General features: G+C 35.7%; 1 protein-coding gene across 5 annotated transcripts in view; it reads left to right on the top strand.

The window, feature by feature from the left end:
* LOC142349674 (uncharacterized) overlaps nucleotides 1-26,692 on the top strand; it is a 110,271-nt gene that overhangs the window by 44,139 nt on the left and 39,440 nt on the right. For all 5 annotated transcript variants that reach the window (XR_012760843.1, XR_012760842.1, XR_012760841.1 and 2 more), the window contains exons 6-7: nucleotides 2,668-3,551; nucleotides 5,962-6,214. Coding sequence is in view for 1 of the 5 variants with exons in the window: in XM_075401398.1 (XP_075257513.1) it covers nucleotides 2,668-3,551; nucleotides 5,962-6,214 (1,137 nt within the window). In the remaining 4 variants the exon portion in view is untranslated. The remainder of the gene's footprint in view (nucleotides 1-2,667; nucleotides 3,552-5,961; nucleotides 6,215-26,692) is intronic.

Raw genomic sequence — 26,692 nt, 5'->3', positions numbered from 1 at the left:
TATCATTGGGGATAAGTAATTCTGAACCTTTATATTACTATTGGGTAACATTCTGAAGCGTTTTTTTTCTGTTGATGAAAATATAAAGCTTCAGAATCTAGACCTTATCATTTCAAAAACGAAGTAACGAAAAAACCACTGAAACCAAAAAACCACTAAAGGGAAGTTCTAACTACGTTTTAAGAATTCATAATCAATTTCAATATGTATGGAATTTGGGGTTTTTTTATTAAATATTACAAAGCAAAATAGGCGCTGATATCAGTTGATCCAACGCTCATCCAACGAAATATAACGACCCACGAAAATGTGATCGTTCAGCTGTTGAAAAGTTTTTTTTCTGTCGTTTTACTGAGAGTAATGTGATGTGATCTCTAAATGTGTCCTTTTTCATTTCTTTAATGCTCCTGATAGTTTCAAAGAAACCAGTTAACAACTAATGGGCCGGCCTATTCAAGAATTTGAGATGATGTGGTTTAAATAAGAGTAACTAAAAGATTTTTAGTTAAAAAAATGATTTTACGGTCATTTTTTTATTGGCCGCCGTCAGCCTCCCGAAGGCTATTACGGAGGCGCGCTTTCGATTATAGATTTATTTGACTTTCTTTTATTTTTCTTTTAATTGCTCTCGAGCGAAGTTCGAAGCGTGCTCTCGAACGAAGTTTGAAGCAATTATGATACTTTTATGCAAAATTTTTGCTTGACTGTTTTCCCAGACTCATCCGAGAGGTCACTGGTTCAAACACTTCCCCATTTAGAAGTTTTTACTCCATGAAAGTTTCTCTGGCCAGTGGCCCCTCCTGCATTGTTTGCCTCGAAAGTCGTTTGAGAGCAATTCGTCAGAAGTTAGTCAGTTTATGATTCGTTTTCCTTGCAAGTCATCGATTTTCATGTACCTCGCTCACGGTCTCAACTTAATAAAACTTAATGAGCACTACTAAACTAAATTAAATGAGCAAATTTTTATGCGAAAATCAAAAACGAAATAAACCATTGAAGCCCTGTGACAAAATGTTCAAAGACTGGATCAAGTTATCAAAGTTCTCCACAGTATAAGGCTAACTGTTATTATAGCTGCGAAGCTGTAAGCTGAGCGAAGCTATATTGCGGTGCTCTTGGTTTTTTTTTTGTTTCGTCGTCTGACGCTCTTTTTTCGTTTTACATTTGTTCACACAGCAAAGCTGAAAAAGTCAAATTTTCTGAATGACTTCTTCCTCTCACTAACGGCATTTGCGCGCGTGACGTCATTTCTCACTCGCTTTAGCAAAAGTTTTTAGGTTATTTGCGTGATTAGATTTTGATCATACGTGACTTACCTCACTCAATAAAATGACTTTTGCACTTTAAAAGTTTAATTTGAATTTGTTTAAGGTCAAACGAACTCATATGTACAGTATAGGTCCCTAATAAGAGGCTTCTGCGGAATGAATTTTAACAAGCTTTATTAATTTATTGCTGAATGTTTTTCAACTAGTTTTTTTGAGCGGCGTCGATTTTTTTTTCAATTTAGATCTTTATCTGTTTCTATCTCTATTATATGGCACGCAGGTCTATTCTTTCGCAGCTATTCCGGCAATCTGCCGGCTATGTTTAGTATTAAGGTTTATGTCCGCCGATTCAAAGGCTGGATTCGCCATATTATGTAATCTAATGAAACTGTGGACCGACACTTTCTGACACAAGCTGTCCTCAATTCTTACTTCGATCAGTGGGGTCTACGCCGGCTATTTTCTTGCAAACAAGAAAGGATATTCTGCCGATGTTTTCTGATTTCATTTTTGAAATCAGATTATATACTTACAATCTACGTTTTTAGGATGTGTTCTACTGACGCTCTTGTTGCTTACAACGCGGTCTTTATAATAACGTGCTAGTTTAATGAAACCTTACTTTTAATTTTCTATTACGAAATGAACTTGAAGCGTATTTTTGGAGAACTGTTTTCAGAACTGAGAACATTAGGTGTAACTTCACATTGGTAGCTAGTTTTGCTCAAGATTCCATGATGCTTTTTCTTGACTATTTTTGATGAAGTTGTATGATTATACCCGGTTTTTACATACAAAGCAGTCATTTTTTAAATGAAGTTGCAAAATATCGCCATGGTTGATGACGTTTTGATCAAGTTGCAGCCTAAATATTGGGTGCTATTATAGAAACATATAAAAACACTGTTGCCTTCTAGCTAGATCTCCTAGTTCGATGTATGCTCACGTATATATAGTCACGTCACGTAAAAGAAATTTCTATCCCGAAAAATCTAAATAAGAAGCACAGTTTTAAATAAAGATACACAAATTTCTTAAGTCAGGCGACTGTCCGCCAATCCTAAGGAATCATTAGTTTCAATCACAGCTACTTAAATTTTGATTCTAGTGAAAGCGACTGTCCGCTGATCGGTCACTGTACCGATCCTCCTTGTTTGAACTTATATCAACTCAATATTCGATGTTAAGACTCTCGAATCCTGTTTCTCTATGTTTATCCTTTGTTGTGTTTACAATTCTTAGAAGTCTAATTCGCTGCTACTATTAGGAAAGCTGCCGGCTTTGTTAATTATCTTGATGAACCTTGCTGGTTTTCATAAGTTAGCAATGCAGAAAATGTTGATTCATGTTATGATGTTTTTACCATCAGTCTTCCTTTCTGACGATCTTGTAATTTTAGCTTTTCAAGACCGAGTAATTTCCGATGGCTCTGAAGAATTTGACGTTCGAAAACTAAAAAGCTACAAAACGGTGAAAGATTTCTGTCAGTTTTTAACTGGAGACGGGAAGAAACTACAGTGTCCTCTTTGTATGAAAGAGTTGAACTCTAAGCAGTGGTATAACTACAAAATGCATCTCATTTCTCACGCCACTAAGCAGCCTTTCAAAGTGAAGGTATCCAATCAGAGTCCAATAACTGATCAGGGCATGTCTGTAGACGATCAAGAAGACGTCAAAGTATCCATAAAAACTGAATATTGTGGCAGCAATCAGAAATTGGAGCTGGAGCAGGAACCAACCGATGTTGTGGATCAAAAAGCTAATAAAGCAGTCAATCAAAACATGGTGCTAAATACTCCAAGTGCTAAACTAACGTTGGACGCTGAGAACGTAGCAACTCCAGTTGAGAATTCTTCAACCAATCCGAACTGTAGAAGAAAAACTCGAAGTTCGGGTAAGGCTGAAATGTTGGAACCGGGCAACTTCGAGAAAAGCGAAGACTATCTCGATGCTACGAGGTCTTCGACTCAGTTTTCGTTTGCATCTCCCGAGAAGGTCTCACGAAGCTCCAATGAGCGTCAAACTGCAGGACCTATTGTGTCGCCATCTCGGGGAATGAAAATAGACGCCAATGGTGACATTGTGGTGGGATCTGTCGCAATGAGTCCTCGCAAATTGTCCTCGGATGGTGAATCTGCGGATAATGGGACGAAATCCGATATCAAACTGAAGTCTAAAGGAGCGAAAACTGCGAAGAAGTTTCTTCCATTGCATGTGGACACGAAGTTCAAGCCAGCGAAAGAAAGCTCGAAGTCGGGACCACCTCTAAATAAGGAAGTGATGGTACTTCAATTTTATTAATTGCTCTCAAACGAAGTTTGTAGAAATTATATTAGTCATGTGGTCTTTTTATAGCTGCGAAGATCCCACGTAGCTATATTGCCTTGCTCTTGGTTTTTTACAATTCAAAGAATTTGAATTGTATTGGGGCGCTGTCTTACGACTCGAAGAGGAGTATTGGAGAAGTCCTTTTTTTAAATCAATTTTATTGGAGTGATTTTTGAAGCGGGAAATGAAACGCGTGAAAAAAATTGGAGTACTTTTGGTGCTGAACAAAAGTGAAGAGAGGAGCGGAAAGAGAGTGGTTTTTGTTCATGCCGCTGTTTTTGAGAGAGCAAAAAAATGATGTGTGAAAAAATTTTCTCTAAGCGAGCGAAATTTTTCTGTTCACGCGCGGCATTTGAAAGCAGTTTTTGCAAATTTTGATGCTTATGAGGTTTTGTTATGATATTGTATTAGTTTTAGGCTTGTTTTGATAGGAATTGAAGGTTTCAAGTAGTTAATTTGAGTTAAATGCAAATTTGGAGGTTTTTGATCAGTTTTGCTGATTTTCAGACGAAATTTAATGGTTTTTGCCTGTTTTTTGTTGTAATACTTTAAGTGGGATTTGAATAGAAGCTTGTTACATAGGGAATGTTCAGGTAATAATTGACTAAAGTTTCCTTGGTATAAATTAATTTCTAGAAAAATGGACAGAAAAATTGAGAAATTTTAAACCATTTTTCTTAATTTTTTGCATTTTTTTCTCCTTTTTTCAAATCTTAGACAATTTTCTTAGCCTATAATGACTTGCCCATTGTTTTGCGAGATTTTCATTGCTCTAGTTGCAAACGAACTTTACTCGGCTTTATGTTTCCGTGTACTATTAAAAAAACTCATTAAGTTTTTCTAGTTTTTTTTGTTCAATTTGTTTTTGAATGCTGTTTCTATTCTTCCTTAAATATTATGACATTTGTGGAGGTTCAGTATTCACAATAGTTGTTCTAGTTGTTAAGTCATAAGTATGTTAATTCAATTTGTTTTTCAATGCCGTTTCTATTCTTCCTTAAATATTATGACATTTGTGGAGGTTCAGTATTCACAATAGTTGTTCTAGCTGTTAAGTTCATAATTTTCTCCTTCGAGTCATTTCCGGAATTCTTCCGGCTGTGTTTTTTTTAAAGATCTGTTCACACATTTTCATGATTTTTGAAGTCAAATTGAGTAGTGATTTTGGTCACGCCGAAACAGGAAGTGAAGCAAAAAAAGCGAGTGGTTTTGCGGCGTGAAATGTTTACCTCTTATTTTAAAGTAGAGTGAGAAAACGGTGTTTGAACAAAAATTCGCTTTCTCGCTAGTGGTTTTTTGTTAACATGCGGCAATTTCACTTTGATTTTTACAGTTTTTCGATTTTTTGGATCGGATTTTTTTCTAAATGGTTTTTCGAATCCATTCATTGTCCGTTCTAGGTCTAGTTTTTTGTTAAGTCAATGAAAATTCTTTGAATTGTACGCTATGTTTTTTTGTATCGTCGTCTGATGCTCTTTTTTCGTTTTACATTTGTTCACACCTCCAAGCTGATAAGTCAAATTTTCCGAATGACTTCTTCTCATTAACTGCTTTTGCGCGCGTGACGTCATTTCTCTCTCTCGCTCTCTCTGGCAAAAGTTTTTTTTGCGTGACTAGATTTTGATCATAAGTGACTTACCTCACTCAATAAAAATGACTTTTGCACTTTAAAACTTAAGTTTATTTTGAATTACTTTAAGGTCAAAGGAACTTATGAGTATTAAGGGTCTCTAATGAAAAGGCTTCTGCTCAATGAATTTTAACAAGCTTAAATTTATCGTTTATTTTTTTACATAGCTTTTTGAGCGGCGTCGGTAACTTTTTCAACTTATATCTATCTGTTTCTATATCTATAATACGGCACGCAAGTCTATTCTTTCGCAGCTATTCCGGCAATCTGTCGGCTATGTTTATGCGATTTTCGCTTGAACAATTTTTTGTCTGACGCATTTGACTTTTCGTCCTCAAAATTGGGATAAATAGGTAGCGCCCGGAGGCCATTAAGTCGCTGAGCAGCTCTCACAGAGCCTTACGCCTCTAAGTATGTCATTCACCCAAACTTTTGTAGAAACCATTTTATGGTGTGAAGGGTGGCTCTTAATCTGGAATGTTTGACCCCCTTAATCTTGAAAGTTTGACCACCCCCCGCCCCCCCCCCTCCCTCGCAATTCGTCCGACGTTAGTCTGTTATGTTCAACTTTTTTTTTTGGTAAACGAGAAAAATGATGAACTTATCTTGCTTTCAAAAATGCTTATAATCCGAATGATTCCGACTTTCTAAACATTTTTGTTAATGATAATTTTGTAATGATATCCTGATTTTATCAAATACGAATTTGTGTACTATTCTTTATTATGTTTCCAGGCACTTTTGGATCAGCAACCATTGAGCGAAGCATTCAACTGGCTGTCTAACAGTGCAAGAGTTAGTCGTCGCTCTAACCCCACAACTTCGCATGAACCAATCAAATCGACTGCTGATGTGTCAACGAAAGAGACAAAATCTTTGAGAAGCAATCCAAAGCGACACTCGTCTGTAATGAGTGCTAGTGAGGATCCATACAGGAAGAATATTAAGCAGGACCAACTCGGAAACACATTTCCATGTCCAATCAAGGGTCAGTTGAGATGAATTTATTCATTCAACTGCTTTACAGCACAGTTTCAGAACTGAGCTCTTCACATGTACTCAATGTGTATACCAGTAGTACGTCTCCACGTTGTTAATATAGCTGTAAGCTGAGCGTAGTTATATTGCGTTGTTCCTGGTTCTCTACGAATTGAAGAGGTGTATTAGTTTTCATGAGGTTTTTTACTACTCGAAAAGGAGTATTGGTGGAGCGTCTTTTTTTATCAGTAATTTTGATGGAGTATTTTTGAAACAGGAAGTGAAATGCGTAAAAACAAAGTGTACAGGTCAAATTGATGGAGAGCAAAAAGAAGAGAGAGTGGTTTTCGCTCGGCCGATAGGTGTGAAAACATTTTCGTTAAACGAGCATTTTTTTTATCATGTGTGGCATTTTCAAAGTTGTTTTTTTTTAGTTTAAACGCCAATTTTTTCTGGCAACGATATTTGTATCGTTTACCCAAACCAGTGTGCGTGAAAGCTTTTTGACTATCTGAATAAAAAAATGATGTTTTAGATTCAATTGTATATTGATAAGATATATTGCACGTGCGTGGTAGTTGATGAGAGAAAACGAAAGAGCGGAAAAGAAACTTTTATCAGAACTTAAGCTCAAAGCTCAAATTTAAATTATCAAACATACCCCCCGTTTTTGCGATCTGATTACATTTATTGGGAGTGTGCTTGGGGTGTTCTTGTAGTGTTCTACTAGTAGAAGACGAGACCAATTATCCGGTGAGGTCTTTCCTGTTAACGATTGAAAATCTTTAAGTTTCAAAAGCCATAGGCTCTTTTCGTCAGGAGTCACGGTTTGTCTAGCATTTTAATTTTTAGTCCAAGGGCACCTTCGGGTACCAGGTATTCTAAAGATGACAAAAAACAAAAAAAGCGAAGCTTAATGCTCTTATCAGTTTATTAGATTTTCCGTGCGGATCCTGCCAGAAAAATTGTGATAGTTTTTGTGTACAATGTTTATCCTGTAAAATGTGGTTTCATGATTCCTGCTCAAACTTACCAAGCAGCATTTTGGCCGTTTTGGGAAAAATTAAAGGCATCAGTTGGTGTTGTGAAAATTGCGAGCAAAAAAGTTAACTTCCAGTAACAAAAGCCGATATTGATTCTTTGTCGGATAATATTCAATCACTTAATAGACACATTCAACAAGAGTTGTCTGAAATCAGAAACGATATTAACCAATGGAAACAAAGCTCTTGCGAAGCTAAAATTGAGCAGCTACAAAATGAAATCAAGTTCTTAAAGAGCAGTGTGGGTACTCTGAACCAAAGTTGCCGAACAAAACCTCAAAATAATAATCGGAACATCACTTCTTGTGCAACAAACTAATAGTATTTGGAATACAGGAGAATCAGAATCAGCTTTCGAGAATTGAAGCAATGAATGAAGACAAAAAACAAGTAATATCTATTTTCGAACTAATAATGGGGCTGAAAAATGTCGTAATTCATGACTGCTTCAGGTTAGGGAAACTAGTAAACGAGAAGAACAGACCTATTTTAGTGAAAATCTATAATGCTTGGACTTTCCGAACGGTCTTCTCATCTGTTTCAAAGTTGAAAGGTTCTGGGAGTGTCGTAAAAAAATTCTCTCCGTTGAAGAATACAAAAAGAAAAAACACTATCAGCGGAAGGCAAATCTGATCAACAGTGTTGGTTACGAAAAACACAGTTTCTCCATTAAAGGTCAAGATTTAGTTTATAAAGGAAAAGCTATTGGGGAAAACTTTAACCCTAGTAGTGTGCAAAACGCCGTTACCTCATGACTATCAGTCCTCAAAATCTCGTCTTTGAACTGTAGATCCTTGTTGAATGCTAATCGAACAATTAGTCATCTCAAAGTTCACAAACCCAATATTATCTGTCTGAGCGAAACGTGGTTTGATTGGAGAGTTGATCACACCTGTGTTTTTATTTCAAACTGTTATAGCGTAGTGAGTAGAATTGATTGATGCAATGGCAGCCATGTAGGAGTTTTAATTGGTTTGAAAACAGAAATTAATGTCCAGTGAAACAATCCAAGCTAAATCTCCTGTTGATTTTGTAACTTCGGTTTTCTTCTGCAATTTAGAGCAGGCAATTATTGTGATTAATGTTTACAATCTACCTCATGATTCGCCTTATCGCTTAGAAGTAGAATTATTTGATGCTTATTTACAAGATATTATTAGTTTGGCACATGATAAAGTTTTTAAAAACAACTTAGATCTCATCAATGTGCTCATAGTAGGTGATTTAAACCTTCCTGGAGTTGATTGGAGTCTTCTAAGCGGTAATAATGCCTATGAGAAAAGTTTTGCCAGCTTTTTCAAAAATACGGATTTTGTGCTCTCATAGAGTAGAGATTGCTTTCTTGCTATTTTTCCTGACACTACGTCTTTTGCTCAGATCCACTCGACATTTACCGATCATTCAATGATTAGCACTGAAGTGCATTTTTCGAGCAGCCAGGTTGGGCAATCAGAATCAATTTATTCTTTCCGAAAAGCGGATCTTCCCAAAATTGCTGAAAGATTCAGTTTCTTTGATGTCTAAGCTGGAGATATGAACCACACACTTCGAAACTTTTATGATGAAATCAACTTTTGCTATATGGCCTTTGTTCCTCGGAATACTGAAGACGGAGGGAAGCTCCTTGTTACTTTTAGTCTCATTGTATTCACGCAGAGAATTTTCTAAATAGAGCCAAAAGAGGTCAAAAAGACGATAACATAATTGAAAGACTTGAAAAGAATCTAGCTGATTCACTTGAACTAGATAAAACAGTATATCTAAATCTCTTTGCATATTTAACTTTGACAGAAGTTTTTCAAGATATTCAGCGCTTTCATCGTGTTCCTGATCTGCCCACTAAGATGAACTTTGGTGGAAACAGTATTTATGGATCACTGGAAATTGCCAATGGCTTCACTCAACATTTCGCATCTGTTATTAAGGAAGACACGAGCCCTCTTTCACCACACTTGCTTCTACAGACCCACAATTTGTCTAGAAAACATGTATTTCACCAAAAAGGAAGTAAAGAGTTCTAAAAGGAAGAGTTATTGTATAGAATATTTAGGGGTCGTTTCTTGAAGAGTTTAGACAAACGCCAGCATGGTTTTAGGCCAAAGCATTCTGCAATCACTCAAATGCTTGAATACTGTGGAAATTTTTTTCGTTATTTGAATGCTAAAGAGTGCATTAAGCATTTATCTCGATATTGCAAAGGCGTTAGATACAATTAAGCACAATGAAATTTTAATGAAGCTGATGCGTTTTGGATTTGATAACCAGTTTCCCAAGTTTTTTGCAGATTATTTATCAAATAGAACGCTGTACGTATATATGAAAGATGAGTATTCATCAGAGTTAACTGTTAGAATTGGTGGTCCACAAATTTCAGTGTTCTCGGTTTTTATGTTGGCTGTGTACATTAACGATCTTCATCTCTAATGGTGAACAGCACATATCTGTTTGCCGATTACGCAAAAGTTATTGGAAGTCAAATGATTTTATTCGCTACAAAATGCTGTAAACGAAGCTATCAAATGGTTGCAAGATAACAGGCTGGAATTCAACATGGCAAAGTTTGAAGCTATATGTTTTGATGTGAATAAATTAGATAAGTGTAGTGTCCATTTGTATGCAGACGATACAGAAATTACATGCAAATTTTCGGTGAATGATCTTTGTATAATTTTTACTAATAAGTTTAAATGGGATAGTCATATCAGTCAGCGGCTGATGAAGGCACAACAAAAGCTTTTCTTCTTGAACAGAAACGTTCCCTTTTCTACAAATGCGAGAGTAAAAGTAAGTTTATACAACAGTTACATTTTATCAGTTCTCCTTTACGCGTCAAATATTTGGTTCTCGAATTGGCCAAATTGCAGAAAACAAGAAAAGATGCAAAGACGAGTGCTCAATTGGGCTTTGAATGAGAAACTTTTTACCGATAATGACTACAATCAGAGCCTTATTTACCACAATTTGTTGCCAATCAGTTTTCTTTTGTTTTGAAATGATCTTCTTATTCTGAACAAAGTTTACTGTGATACTGCTCTCAACTTTGATGATTATTGGAAAATTTTCAAGGGACCGCTCGGTAACCGTTCAGCAGCAAAACTATTTTTGAGGACAAATTTTTATCGGACGAAATCAGTCAAATTTGAAGAGTTTTTTGTTTTGTGAGTTGTAAAATATGCAAATGTTCTCACCCATCGAAATGACATCTCAACTTTTGACTTGACAAGTACAACAGTAATATTTCGGAAACGGTTGAACTCACTTTTGAAATTAAAGGCTTTGAATTTTAAGAACTATCAATATCCTGTAAATTGGTCCTGTTTTTGTAACTAATTAACAAAGTGATTCCCTTATTGCGGGTACCAAGTCAATTTAATAATAAGAATAATAATAGTAATAATAATAATGATAATAGTAATAATAATAAAAATAATAATAATAACAATAATAATAATAAAAATAATAATAATAACAACAATAATAATAATAATAATAGTAATAGTATTATGAATATTAATATTAATATAATAATAATGATTGTGAGCTATTTTCACCATATTGCAATAAATGCTTTTTAGCAGTGTCATTTGCAAATTCCTAATCCAGATTTGATATGAATTACACTTTTGTAATGGTTGAAATTCTGATATGGTAAAATGAATTCGTAGATATTTAGAAATGGGTTGTGATTTGTTTATTAGATTGACTTACTAAAACAGTTGAAGAAGTTGCATGAAGGAGTTGGAAGAGATATAGTGTCAGAATAAAATTGCAAAAAGATGTTTTGACATTGAGAGATTTAGAGGGAATCTGCTTAGAACCTGCATCTGAAATAGTTAGAAAAGATAGAATTAATAGTGATAGAAGATGGTGACAGGAAAAGAGCAGAAAGATAATATATCTTAAACAATCCAAAAAATGTTTTTTTGTTTTGAAAGAACGCATAGCTGTATTTAAAAAAAATGTTTTAAACTGTTAGTGTGAGATGGAAAAAACTTAGAATACGAATTGGCGACAAAGAAGGACCATTGAATAGTAATTACAAGCGTAAATTACATGCTTCCCATTCGCATACAAAAGATACGCCTAAATTTGACGTTAAAACAGCGTGGGAAGCCAAACTGGGCTGACAAAGGAATAAATCTGGTTGTGGAATGTAAAATTTGATATTAGATTTAACAACAAAACTCTCGGGACCAGTTTCAACAAACGAGATAAAATCATCAACATTTCGAGTTAATTTTTCAAATTTTACGGAATGTGTTCCAGGAGCGCAGATAAAATAAAGTTTTTCACCAAAAAGTGTTACTGAAATTGAGTAATCGCCACTGGTTTCAATATGACCATCTGTAATCCAACTATCAAACTGGATAATTCCATCAATTTTTGTCTCCTTAAGAGAATTTGGAACAGAATAGTTTACTAAACCATTTACTGACAAACTGTAACACCAGGAAAATTAATTAATATCAGAATTGGGAAAATATAACTTCTCGTAAATTCGAGATTCTCGTCCATTTGAAATAATATTTGAAGGAACATGAAAATAATTATCAATTTGTTCAGTAAACTCTATTTCATTATTAATTTTATTTAAAGTATTTACGAAATTATTATCAAACTGAAAATGCCGGTTATTTGCTAACGCAATTGGTTTGTTAACCCAATCGTTAATTATGTAATGGGTATATCCACTAGACGCAATTTCACTTGTAGCTTCAATCCACGAAGAAGAGCATTTTACATCAACAATTGGGACATCCTCCCAACCGAGCTGTTTCAATGCTTCTGGATTTCGAAATTTATTATTGAAAGCTGTAATTCTTTCATGAACGCTTGCTAAATGTAATTTAGCCCTTGTTTGTGCCATTATCTGAAAATAAATATTGCTATGTTAATTTTTGCAAAATCAGGAAACACTGTTACTCGAGAACTTAAACAAAAAGAGTTTTACCAACACCTATCAACAATTTCCCATTATTACAAACGCTATTAAGCTATTACAAATGCCATTATAAATGTCATTAAACATTGCCAGCAACAAACACCAGAGTGACCAAACGACAGCAGAACGACCCAAACTTATCATAGTCAATTGTCTCCGACTCAGAGCAAGGATATTCCACAGAAGTCGCTTCAAATACGATTACTCCATCTTCCAAGTACATCATTTGATCAGAACAAAAAACTATTTAAGTCAGTTGAAACTTGCTTTTGAATACAACAGTTACTCGAAGTGATGAATAAACACACCTTAATGATGATCTTTCGAACTCAAAGCATTCTTACCGTGTTAATCCACAATTGGATTTTGAAAATACATTATCAGTATGCAGATTTACATAGTGCACAATTCAAGCGCACAACATTACTGCTCCTGAACAATCAAAATTACTTGCAATTTTTTGTCAGTGAGTAAAACTCAACAATGTGCCTTACAAAAAAAATTCGGCTCTATTAGAAAAAAAAATTTAGTTCAAGTTTTGCAAAATACTTGCAAATTCATTTCAAAGTTGAGATATTACCAGTTGAGATCCTCAAGATAAAAAGGGGTGGCTTGAGATCTTGTGACGTCTACATGTAGCGATGTCTTAGACTAAGTTATACAGTCGATTAAATAACGACAAAACATTCCTAAGGCTTGATAATAAAGACTGCCAGAACAACACCTTCAGAATTTTTGTCTTTCAAAAACGCCTCTTTTGCCGCGGGATTATTATTGCAACCAGCAGCAGTCATAAAAAGTTTCTTAACATTGCCTCAAAATGTTCACAGCCATGAAAAACTTCGACATTTTTGCCTATTTATTATTTAATTATGTCTATTTCTGCAGGCATAAAGTATTTTTAGACTGGCCACCTGAAAATAATAGTAAGCCCTGCAGCTTTCAACCTTTCGAGAAGAAACCTCCAAAATGATTTCTTGGAAATACCTAATATTTCTCACACTTATAATGCACATCTGCTATAATGACAAAATCGAATCACAGAAAGGAATTGATTTCATATATCAACAAAAGCTACTACTGGCTGAAAAATTCGTGAACATCCAATTTCTCGTTCCCTTTTCAAGATTGAATGTCTCGTTGGAAAATCAATTCGGAAATCTTTCGTTGTTTTTGAAAAAGTCTTGGAATGACTATTCATTTGGTTGTCAACTTGATCACATGATAACAAATGAAACCAGTTTAAACTTTGATTATCTTCTTCATCACACAGAAAACGAATTCGAATCAGTTCAACTCGACATATTAAACATGAAAAGCGAGATTCAGAGAACATTTGGAACAGAAGAGCAAACAACTAAGCAGACTGATAACGAACGAACAAAAAGGGGAGCCAGCTTAATTGCTTTAGGAGCACAGCGGTTACTGGAGGAGCAGGAATAGCGTGCTCTCTCGGCAGCATTTTCGGAGCCTGCGGAGGGTCCAGTCGAGATCGTGAAGACATCGACTTGGCTTTATCCCAGATTGAATTAAACAACCACCGGTGTGCGGAAGTTAAAGGCAAAGTCAACTCAAAAATGTATCTCATCGCTGACCAACTTGAAGATGTAAATTCAGCGCAAAAGCGAATTTTTCAGACGCAGAAAAATCACTCAATGGTGTTGATGCAAGCAGTGGACGTCATCCAAAATAATTCAAGATCGTTGATGGCATGCTCTCAACTATTCTATGCAAGAGACCAAATGCTTCAAGTACAGGCGAGTCTTCTGGGATCGTTTTCAGCTTTGCTAAGTAAACTTAGAAAGTACCGTGTTGCAATCTACAGTTAAGCTAACAATTTTGATCTCAGTGATGATTATGGTAAACAAATTGATTCCCATGGCACTCCTGCCAAGATAAGATTTAGAAGAAATTCTTCGAGATGTAAACCATTGGCAATCAGACACGAACGAACGTCTTTCATTGGCTATACCAATAACAGTAATTACCTACTACGAAACAAAAATACTGAGAAATGTGGACATAGTTGACGATGGGATGTACTTCACATTGGCCATTCCATTTGTCACTGCAGCAACTGTTTTAAATTTGTATAAAGCAGTACCTATACCGATGCCTAATGACGGAACAGACGGTCATGCATCACAATATATCATTGAATCCGATTTTATAGCAGTTTCTTCTACTCAAAAAATAGCGTTACTTTCACAAGATGAAATCAATCGATGTGTCGGATCGAGCACGTTTTCCGTGTGTATAAACGGTTTCTCTCTACAAACAGCTCAGGATACATGTCTCGGATCACTATTGATTAACAATCACCTAACTGCTCCACAAAAGTGCAAAATCAAAACCGCAAAGCTGCCACTCAAAAAAGCGAGAAATTTGGGAAATGGAAAGTTGTTGATAACATCAGCATCCTCGAATTTCAAAATGTACATAAGCCAAATAATAAACCATGATCCATTGAAAAGAACACTTTTACCAGGATGCCAAGTCTGCATCATTGAACTTCAATGCGGAACAAAACCTGAAACCACATTTTAGAAATCAGGATATGTTTTCATGCCAAAACACAACGCTTCAAAAACTGGATATTAAACTAACTGAACCTTTGAAACATCTTCTTTCAAAAGTTCCGGCAATTGACAACCTGCCACATTTTGCAACCATTGCTCAAGCAAGACAGCAGCTCATTGAGGAAATACAAATCCAAATGTCAGAAATTCCTGACCACCAAAGACCATCGTTGAATAAATTAGATGAAATCGCCCAACCAATTTTAATGAATATGCAGAGTATTTGACCTAGCTTAAAGAATCATTTCACGCAAAGTGACACTTGGTTAATGGCTGTCATAATTGGCACAATCTCTTTTATAATCTCAATGATATCACACGCTCTCATAAATTACGTTTGTCAAAAGTATAGTCGACGATATTCAAAAATGCGAAATTTTGTTGTGGGTTCATTCGGAATTCATCCACGACAAATACTAGTGGTAACAGAAGATGAAAGGCAGACACTTTTGCTACAACCTGGAAACCGACTGACAGCAGAGAACATTGTCATCACGGACAAACAATTGTCAAAGCTTCTTGGACCTAAAGCTCCACAGCGAGAAGAACTCCAAGTAATGCAACCATCTTACGACGTCGACCTATTTTGTCAGCAGTTGGCCAATAATCTTAAATCAGCTCAAGAAAAACAAAAACACTTTAATATAATTTATATAGCTTACACGAAGTAAAGGTTGCTGCAAGGCGCTTTCTAATTTTAACCTAAAGCTCGCATGAAAATTTTAAAGAGGCGCAGTGTTCTTTTTGAGAGGCACATTGTTCTTTTAAAGAGACCTATTGCTATATTGTTCTCTTAAAAGAGTCACATTGTTCTTTTTATAGAGGCACAGTGTCATATACAAATTCCTAATCCAGATATGATATGAATTACACTTTTGCATTGGTTGAAATTCTGATATGGTAAAATAAATTCGTAGATATTTAGAAATGGATTGTGATTGGTTTATTAGATTGACTTACTAAAACATTTGAAGAAGTTGCATGAAAGAGTTAGAAGAAATATAGTGTTAGAATAAAGTTGCAAAAAGATGTTTTGACATTGAGAGAATTAGAGGGAATCTGCTCAGAACCTGCATCTGAAATAATTAGAAAAGATAGAATTAATAGTGATAGAAAAAGCAGTTTTTGTATTCTTCTCAAAATTTTTCTAGCGTTTGGATTACGTGCCATTGAAGTTCAGATGGTGCACTTTTCACTGAAATAAATAATACAAATTTCTTAATTTTTCGGGTTCGTTTTTTACGTTTTTCTGTTTACTTTGCTTTTGCCAAGTGTTGAATGGGTAATTGCCTGAACAGAAGAAGCAGTAATGAAATTCATATACCAAATAATTACTGGGAAATAGCATTTTGTGGATTATTTTGTTCAAATAAATTGTCGAAATTATTTTTTTTATACATTGTCCTTCATTTTTCCCCTCTTTTTCGCTATATGAACTTTGTTGTCGCTTTGTCTCTATTGGCAGTCGTTTATTGAAGTGAGTCGATAGCTTCGTACCAGTAGTTGTTTCGGAGCTGCAATTCGTAATGAAATTTTTTATCAGATTCTTATCAGTTTTTGTCAGTTTCTTTTCCATTGTTAATTTGCATGTTTTTGTTTCAAATTGATTGGCATAATCAATCATGAGGGTCACTCTGTTAATTAGGGTAGTTATTGTTTTACTCTGCGTTGTTTCCGGAAGCCGTCCTGCTATGTTTTTTAGCTATAAAATTTTGGAGTGTATTTGAAACTGTAAGAGAAATTCGTTGAAAAAGTTTTAGGTCAAATTTTAGAAACCTGCAGATCAGAGAAGAGAGTGATTTTCTGTTCACGTCTCATTTTTGAGATTTTTTAGATAGAGCGATCGAGAAAAGATGTTAAAAAAGGTGCGAGGTTTTTTTAATCACGCTTGGCATTTTCAAAGCAGTTTTTCAGTTTTAATTCAATTTCAGTCAAAAGCGTTTCTCTCAATTATCAAAATTAGTAATAGTACATTTGAAAGCATCTGATTACACCATTTAGGATCAATTTCAGTTTTATCATTTTGCCTCGTTTTACGCTTTTTGGGCAGTTTTGTGCTCTTTATTCTCTTTTTTTTATAGCATTTGGGAAGTAAATCTTAGCTAAATTCATTTTTTTTTGTTTTCAAAGTTTTTTATGTCTATTTGGTTTGATTAATAGCTGCCGTCAGCCTCTGAACGGCTATTATTTAGGCGGTCTCCTTTTTTTAAGTCGCTTTAGCTTTTGATCTCGTTTTTCGTCTTACTTAGTACTCGTCTGACAGCCATGATTTTCACGCTTGACTTCTGATTTAGTTCACTCTGTTTCAACTGATTGGATTTAAAATTCTATTACGTATTGGATTACCCAATGTAGTGATTACAGCCCAAGTCATAATAGCAAAATCAGAAGAAAGGGGATAAACCAATAAAGCGGGATCATTAAGTCATAGTGCATTAGGTTCAAACACAAAGTTCATTAGAGCAATTGCCAGCTGAATTTATTATTGGGCCTAATAGCTTTCAGTTTAGAAGCTGATTTAAATATAGTTTTTGAATCTAACTGAATATGCAGAATTTACGCGCCAAATAAGAATACTTTGACACTTCAAACGATTTTCTCAATTTTCATATATTTGTTTTTTTCAATCTCAATGTGCGTCAAGCGGGTCAACGGCGGTTATTTTCCGACAATTTGCCGGCTTTATTTTCATTCTTTTCGCTGTAGTTTTTCTTGATCAATTCTTATTTCAGACCTACTCCATAGGGGTATGATTGTGTAGGTGCATTAGGTTTGTGAGATTGGTCAAGTTTGTTTGATCATGCGATGCATTCATTGAACGATTTTCCGTGTTTGAAAAGTATTCAGAAAACTGGTGTATTTTAGCCGTTTTTTGTACATTTGACTCAATTTCCTGCTTATTTAGGTTTTGATCAATCCTGCATTAAATTGTAACCCTCAGAAGCTGATGCCACTGAGAGCCTAATAATGCGTTTCAAGTGCAAAAGGAGCACAGATTGCTATTTTAGTTGCCTTTTTCAAAATTTTTGAGCAATTTGAGCATTGATTGGACTTTTGGTCAAAAATCGAATGGAAATTGCAACATCGCTTTGATAATTCATGCATTGCACGCATAATTTTAAAGGTAGGTTTTTTAATAAAATATACCAAACTCATGTCAATCGGATTTTGGCTGTTGTGCAATTTTTCGGTCTTGTTGTTTATATTTCGATTTTAGTAAATAGAAAATATTTCTGGGCATGGTCAGAGAGGCCAATTTCATGTTAATGATATTTGAACTTTTTTCGCTGCTAAGTTTTTAATTGCTCTCAAATGAAGTTTGTAACAATTATTTTAGTACTGTGGTCTTTTTAAGTGCGATTTTTTCTCTGACCCATTTGACTTTTTGTCCTCAAAATAGGATAAACAGGTAGCGCTCAGAGGCTTAAGTGGCCGAGCAGCTCTCTTATGGCCTTACGCTTTACTATTTTCTAAGTAGGCTGTTCACCGAAACTTTTAACGAGACAATTTTAGGGCGTGAGGGGGCGGTTCTTAGTCTTAAAAGTTCGACCCCCCCCCCCTAGGTCATCCGCGCCAACGCACCGTCCCCACTCACCTCCCGCCCGACACCTCCGTCCACCCTCCTCCATCCTGCTGATTTTTAACCTCCTCTCGTCCAGGTCCAGGCTACCTAAGACCCTAACTCCCAGCGCTTAACCCACAACGCTCAGATCCCCCTAATGCGAACATCCTGAAGCCCCAGCTGGCTATTAACAAAGTTAACACTTTGCAGGTTGTCTGAGAGCAATTCGGCTGACTTTAGTCAGTTATATTCGAAATTTTGTAAATATTTGTTTCATGAGTGCAGTTTAAGTATCATATTGGAAATTTTTTGCTGATAATTTTAATTGTTCGATGTTTAGAATTCTTTTTTTATTTAGATATTGGGATGGATATGTTTTTTGCTGGGTGTCGAATGCTAAATAATGAAATGTTTTTGTTTTTCTACTTCAATATTTTTGTTTTTAATAGCCGCACAGCGATAGCTGGGGCTATTATTGGCCTTCTCTTGGTTTTATTTCGTCGTCATGATTTTTGTTACGACCATGTGACGTCACAGCCACTTTTTGTTCATTCGTTCATGCCGATTAAGGCGTTTTAGGTTTTTTGCAGATAAATTTTGAGAAAAGATTGCCGAAAATGATAAGTGTGAAAGCACAAGTGATTTTAGAAGAACAATCCGCGCGTTCAGGGGAACTTGATGTCTTATAAGGTAAATTGATCTTATAGCATGAGCCATCTTTTTCAAGGTTTGTTACGACCATATGACGTCACAGCCACTTTTTGTTCATTCGTTCATGCAATTTCAACTGAATTGCATGTGTGACGTCATTTTTCGCTCTTAGTGGAGCGAGTTTTTTTTTGTTCATTTGTGTGGTTAAATTTTTGGTCACACTTGACTTACCTCACTCTCAAAAATGACTTCCTCACATTAGAATTGACTTTTTTTTTTACTTTAATTCAAAGAGATAAGGTCAAATGGGTATGTGTCACTCTAAATGAAGATTATTTGAGATCAGCTAATAGAGGCAGCCATAACTTATACAGATTTTTCATCAAAATATAACAGATGAGCCTTCAATGAAAAGACGAATTTTTTGCTCTGTCTCTTTTTTTATTTGTTTAGACTGCCGATCTACGAATCTATTGCGGCTATTTTCTGGCAATCTGCCAGCTATGTTTTTTTTCTACTTCGTATTTTTGTTTATGTTTTTGCAATGCCAAGTTCTTCACATTCTAGCAAGTATCTTTCTAGAGTTTTCCTGATACCAACAGTTTTACGCAGGCAGTTGCTTTTATCAATTTTTGAGAAAATTCTATGATTTCAGCCTTTTTCTTCAAATTTTTAATTTTTTTGGTTTGCAATTGATGGTGTATAAACTAATTAATTGCTCTCGAACGAAGTACGTAGCAATTATTGTAAACCTGTTGGTCTTGTTATGCAAATCCTTCGCTTGACCGTTTTTGACCGGCTTTCCTTCCAGAACATTCTTTGACTTCTCAAGTGACTTTTTTACGCTTTTGTTCTTCATTTTTGAGTTATCTCTATTGCTCTCATTCCAAAGTAAAGCTTGTAATATAGAATCGATTTCAGCATAGCAAAAATAAGGGCATGATATCCGCGTGGGTAGTGTTTCTGGTGAGGGATCATGAGGTCCATGGTTCGAATCCCGGTGGGCGTGGTCAATTATTTTTTGCACCCATAAAGAAAAAATTATTTAGGCTACAGCCCCTGAATAAAATTGCCTCGCCTGGCATTCGAGAGCAATTCTTCTGACATTAATGGGTATTTTTCGGCTTTGAGAATTTGTTGAAAATTAAATTTTGACTGATCTTTATTAATGGTGAATGTTATTGGGGCTAGCTTTTGGTACAAGACAATATTTGCCTTCTGCTTTCATTCTTTTTTTAAGATTAATTTAATTTTTTTCAATAGCTTGAATTCATCCAGTTTGTTAACAAGAGAGAACTGTATCTTATTATAGTCTTGCTTGCTGTGACGCCAAACAATAAGTTTATTTATCTGATTCATAAATTTTAATTCTCTTTTTTAAAGCTCCAGTTTAGTTTCTAAGAAAATTATCTGACTTATGCCCTGAAAGTTTTCTTCTGGTTTGCTATTTTACGTAAAAGTGTGCGGTCTTTTTTAGTATCATTTTTTGTCCATCTTGAGAAATTTGGCAATTTTCAACATTATCACATATTTATTTTTTAAATAAGAAATGTTGCGCTATGAGGATTTACTGTGAGTTTTTCTGCACAATTGTCCTATGTTAACAATATATGACGTTTTTGTATGGATTCTAAATAATGTCTTTCTCTGATATTAATTCTTTCAATGAATTCATTGCTCAATTCTTTCTTGTTATGGCAGGAGTGTTACTTTTGATAAAATTTGGTATTAAAGTTTAGTAAAGTAAAGAACAATGTTGTGAGGCAAAAGATTTTTGTTTTGATGGCAATTACGGCTTTGCTTGTGAAATTCGGAAGCTTTGAGTTGCTTCCGGAATTATTCCGGCTATGTATTTTGTTTCGTCGTCTGACGCTCTATTCTTTTTACATTTGTTTACAACGCAAAGCTGAAAATGTCAATTTTTGTCATTGACTTCCTCTCACTAACAAAGCGATAGTTCTTGAGTCATTTGTGTAATTTGATTTTGCAAAAGTTTAGGGTTATTTCCATGATTAGAATTGATCATAGACGTGACTTTCCTCACTCAAGATAATGAGCCTTGCAATTATAAAGCTCAATTTTAATTAGCGTAAGGTCAAAGAAAATCTTATGTGTCCTTCTTAATTAGCTTAAGATCAAAGAAAATCGTATGTGTTCTTCTTAAAAAGCTATCTGAGTTTTAATTTATTGAATTTTAACAATCTTCTAGTTTTAGCGATGAAATTTTTTCACATAGTTTTTTGAGCGGCTTTTCAACTTCTTTAACTTTTATCTTTGAATGACTTTCCGATTTTGAAAAGTATTTGAGAATGCGCATGTAGATAATGTTTTTTAGTCGTTTTTCGTCCATTTGACTCAATTGTTTGCATATTTGGGTTTTGAGCAATCCTGCATCAATATATAACCCTCTGAAGTTGTTGCCACTGCGAGAGCCTAATAATGCGTTTCTATTACAAAAGGGGCCCAGATTTGAAATTTTTCAGTTAACGTTAATTTTTTTTATCCTTGAGTGGACTTTTAATTTTTTATCCTTGAGTGGATTTTTGTTGAAAAATTAATTAAAATGGCAACATTGTTTTGATATTTCATAAATTGAGTGCCTACTTTAAGCGTTTTTTCATTTTATAAAATTATAAATCTCGTACCAGTCCGATTTTGACTGTTGTCCAATTGTTTCTGACTTCTTTGTTTTATCTTGATTTTAATTGATCTTCGTGTTATTAATAATTGAACTGCTTTTTGGCGTTAAGTTTTTATTTGCTCTCAGACGAAGTTTTCTGCTTCAATTTCTTGAAGCAGAATAAAGGCATGAGAATACAGAGCGCTGTATGCCAAATAATCAAAAACATCAGAAAATCAGACGGATCGCATGATTATGGGATGTTATTATTTGCACAAGGGGTTTTCTTTTTGCAGTATGCAAGAAAATATCACCTTGACAAAAAGCACAAGACACAAAAAATTGATTGAGTTGGATGTTTATAGATGGGTTTTACTAGTTCTCATTTTTTGCTGTAGTTTTGAAAAGCAGACTTATTTTGATCGAAAAGACAAAGAAGTAATATATATTTTGGAGACAAAAAAACGAGAAAACAAAAACGCTTATGAAGAAAATTGGTCAGTCAACGGTCGTAAGATATTAATAAGATATAAACTTGAAAAATGAGAAAATTATGGAGAAGAAACGAAACAGTAATCGAATCATCAAATGAAAACCTCACTTTCAGTTCTTTCAGCCTGATTATGGGGGAAAATAAACTTTGGTTTAGGCACGAAGGCTTAATTCTTCGTATTTTTTTAATTGCTTCCAAACGAAGTTTGTGGCAATTGTATTAGTCCTGTTGGTCTTTTTTATGCGATTTTTTGCTTGACCAATTTTGCTTCTGATCTTTTTGAATTTTTGTCCTCAAAAACGGGATAAAGAGGTGAAGCCAGGAGGGCATGAAGTTGCTGTGCTTCACTCCTTACTAATCTCTAGGTATGCGATTGACTGTAACTGTTTTTGAGGATACAATCATGGTAAGAAGGGCGTTAATCTTGTTTGACCACCCTCAGTCACTCCCCCCCCCCCCCCCCCCAACACCACCATCATCCACCACCGCAACACACCCTCGTCGACTGTCGTTCACCTTATGATTTAGATCCAGCTCACCCAACCCTCCCCCCATTGCCCGATCCCCCTCATTCTGCTCACTGCCCCCAATTGCTAGCATCGCTAAGCCCCAGCTAGCTATTACTGAAGCCAGCTGCTCGCCGGTTTTTTAAGAGCAATTCTCCTGACGTTAGTTATTCTATTTGTTATAGAAGTTTATCACTTCAATTGATTCCAAAACATCAAGTATAAGCGTTTCTTAAATATGTGTGTTGCCGCATAAGATCAATAGATTCAACAAAATTTACATAAACTTTTTCAATTTGCACCAAATTGATCCATAGATTATAACTAAGGCATTTGCTGGACAAAAGTTTTGCTAATTTTTAATCGGATTGTTTTCTACACAAAAGTTGTTATGCATAGTTTACAGGCCAACTTAGTTCTGCTAAGTCCATGAAAATTTTTAATCGGAAACGAATGAGACCCTATCACCGTGAATTGTTAACAGAAAATTATCAGCAGACATTTGCTGTGTGACGATTCAACAAAAAACTTTCTCTAAAATGTTTCAGTAGCAAAATTTAGAGGATTAAAAGTACATTAAAAGCCAATAATTTTTTCACTGCATGGACAAAATCGCCTTCGACTGTTAAATTAAGACTGTTAAATTAACCGAATTTTTCTGAAGTTTAGCTGAGATATGTTCATTTTTTGTGTCAACTTTCCTCCAAAAAATTACGAATATCCATTAACGCAGTTCTTTTCAATCTTGATTTTGGTGAAAGCGACATAGCAATAATATGATTCGAAAAAGCTGTAAGATAATTTTGAATGGGCAAATTGAACAAAATTTCTGCCGAAAGGTCAAAAATTTTGAAAATAATCAACTTTGTTTTTTCGTGAATATAATTTTTGAATGCGGAGAGCCTCAAAATCATGGTACATATGTAATTGGAATTCGTAATCAATTTCAAACGGCCTAAATAATGTTGAAGAATGGTCGAATTTTGGATCACAATTGATCACAAAATTGACGCATTTTTTTTCAAAATTAGAAGCTTCAAATTTCTTGTTAGTTGAATTTTACGCGAGATCTTTTAGAGATCTTGGAGCTAAAACAAAAATTAAATGACAATCAAATTGGTAATCATCATATTAGTCATCAACACAATAGATAAGCAGTTTAATTAATCAAATATCAGGAGTTCGTTTCTTTTCTTCAAAACAAGAAGTAGGCCTCTATCACAATTTGCTTTTGTACTTCCACTTAGGTCAGGTAAAAACCAAAACTTGTGATTGGAGGAATTAACATAGCTAGAGGGATTTCTTCTGGATACATACTGTTGTTTTTCTGTCTATGATCTTTTCAATTTAAGCCCCTATAAAGTTGCTCGCTCAACTCCCCCACCAGAGTGACAAAAACATCAGAGCGCTAATAATTGGCGTTTAAATTTGTGGTCCCTGCTGATTGGGTGACATGCAAAAAAGATTTTTTTAATCCATGTCAGTAGACATTAAGTCTACAAGTACGCTGCCCTCTCAAGTTTGTTAACAAATATTTGACAATTTTTATCGTAATACTACTGGAACGTCAAAAGATTTTTTTCTTAAGGTATGACAGCTCCGTCGTCATAACGAAACCATCTCCATTTAGATCTCTTTCCTCTTATGCTCCGATTTGAGGCCCTTAAGATTGCAAAATCAATCTCAGTTTGACCCAGTTCATGATAATGCTGTATGGTTTGTTCCATTTAGAAGCGAGTCTGTCCGCCAGACTTCTGAGAAAAATTTTGCCTTCTCTGGCCCTCTTACCGTCAACACTGGAAACTAACGGAGTAAAAGCGATATTTTTTTCCTGGCAAGCCTCGGAGTATTTTCTCGTTTCGTCAGCGCAGCTTTCCAGCACATCCTCTGGTTATCTGTCGCTTTGAGATTTTGCGTCAGTGTCTGTCACTTGAATATGAAACGAGACAGTTTCCTGTCGGCTTCAGACACCTCTTATGAGAAGATCGGCTCTTACATCTTTATGAATCTCTGAATGTTCATGAATTACCGACTCTTTTTGAGTAAGTCATGCAAGGCACGACAAGTCTCTCCCAAAAAATCTCTTATTTCATGCCTTTGTAATTAGGCCTTCTTTTTTGCAGATACGGGCATGCTGAACATGAAAATTCTCACAAGCGCCACATTTTACAGGGAGGTTTCTAAGGGTTAAACCGTATCTTAGCGGCTTGGAATCTTGGTATTCTTCCTTCGACAAATCAAAATAAATTGTCTGACATTTTTGCTGTTAACCAACAAGAGTTTCCGGTTTTGAAATTCCGCTCCATTCTTTTCCTCTCTGATGTACATGCTTGTTCTAGTAAACCATTACATGTATTACTCTGCGGGGGCTCATTTTCAAGCTGAAATTTTTGGTTGCTACCGCGGTTTTGAATTTTGTGTGCGTTGACCTCCAATGTCATTCCACTCGAATTAGAGTCCGAAATCAAGATGGATATTTGCTTGGGCATTTCAAATTGCTCACTCGCCTTTACTACTGAGTTTTGAATACCTAATCCTCCATTATTAGTAGATAAGTTAAATGATTTTGTGAAACTCGCACGAGGACAGAAAACGACTGCAGTGCTCAAAAGTTGAATCCTGGCATGCCAATTTTTGATTTTTTCGTGAACAAATTCTTTCAATGTAATTTGATCTCCAATGAAGCCTGCAAGATGACGTTTTCCAGTTTGCAAGATTTTCAAACCTGTTTGCTCAAAGCAACGGTTGGCTTCATCAATACGGTCTTAATAAACAATAAGGAAGCTGTTTTTGCTCAGGGTAGTAGCCATGCTTCGTTCCCTCCTCAACTATGTGTCGCAGCCATTGTTTTAGGTCATTGAACTTTTCGCAAGCAGTGGCGCCATCTGCATGAAAGCTTTGTGTGTTTCGTCGGATTGAGCATTTGTTTGGTTACAGACAATAGAGCAACACCATCCAGCAGCATAGAAAGAGGGTCGCCTTGAGTTCTCCCTTCTTCGCTGCGGATACAGACGTCAGTACTGTTCAGCTTTAGTTTAGAGCTTTCCTGGTAACTATTGTACAGAAAAGTGGAAGCTCTGGGCCAAAGGGTTCTAGCGTTTAGTAGCGCGGAACTGGTTTATATAACTGAATGCATACTTTGCATCCAGCAGCAACAGACCAAAACCATTGGAGGACTTTTATTGAAACAACTTTCGAAGTCCATTTATCAATCCCTCAATACCACATGACACTCCCCCCCCCCCGCAACTTAGTCTGATCCAAACGCAAACGCCAAGTAATCACTAGTCACATCAGCGACTTCTTTACCGGGTAATCTTCGCAATGTTTCACCAATGACGATTGCTCTGAGTCCTGGCTGTTTGTCCAATGCAATGAGTCGACATGCGAACAAGGCTTTGATTTCAAGCCACGGAATGATTTTGTTTGCCATCAAATTGCCAATCTGAGAAACTAAGTCTCTCAATGTGGAGCTTTTGAGCCCAAACCTAATTAACGCATCAAACAAGTGGTTGGCGTCTGATCCAAAGGGTCCCGAACTACCAAAAAGTTTCCGGGCTTGATTTTCAGTTGTACTATCGTTATGTTCAGTTTCTGTAGAGGAGGTTTTGATATGCTGAATGTTTCCTCACATAATGGTGAGGCTTTCGGGTGCTTTTCGGATACCGTTCTTCCGTCTATTACATCAAGAGGCTTCAGAACAGGCGCTGTCTTCATCTGCAAAGAACCTTGTTGCATTTATGATGTTACCTTCTTGAACCATTGTAGCAAACGCTCGGAGTTTCTCCGCAGGTCCGCTCTTTCGAGTTCTAACAGCTTTGCGCGAGAATTGAGTGAATTTCTAAGATTGAACAAAAGATTGAAATTTTTCCATCCATCACTCCTTCAATCTATTTTCAATTGTTATTTTTACATCTTTGGAGTGTCTCACTTGGTTGTCTCGGTGGAGCCGAACAAACCAAAAGTTGCTCCGATGGAATATTTGATTTTGGGAGCATCTCAAGTTCGCAATTTAGCATCGCTTCATACTCTTTACCAATTTTTCCCGTCGGCAATCTCTAAAGGTTGCATCTGCGTGTGCAAAAAATGTCC

The sequence above is a fragment of the Convolutriloba macropyga genome, chromosome 11 (assembly GCF_964194025.1).
Source record: "Convolutriloba macropyga chromosome 11, txConMacr16.3, whole genome shotgun sequence".
Taxonomy (NCBI): domain Eukaryota; kingdom Metazoa; phylum Xenacoelomorpha; order Acoela; family Convolutidae; genus Convolutriloba; species Convolutriloba macropyga.
This window is presented reverse-complemented; position numbering and strand designations above follow the sequence as displayed.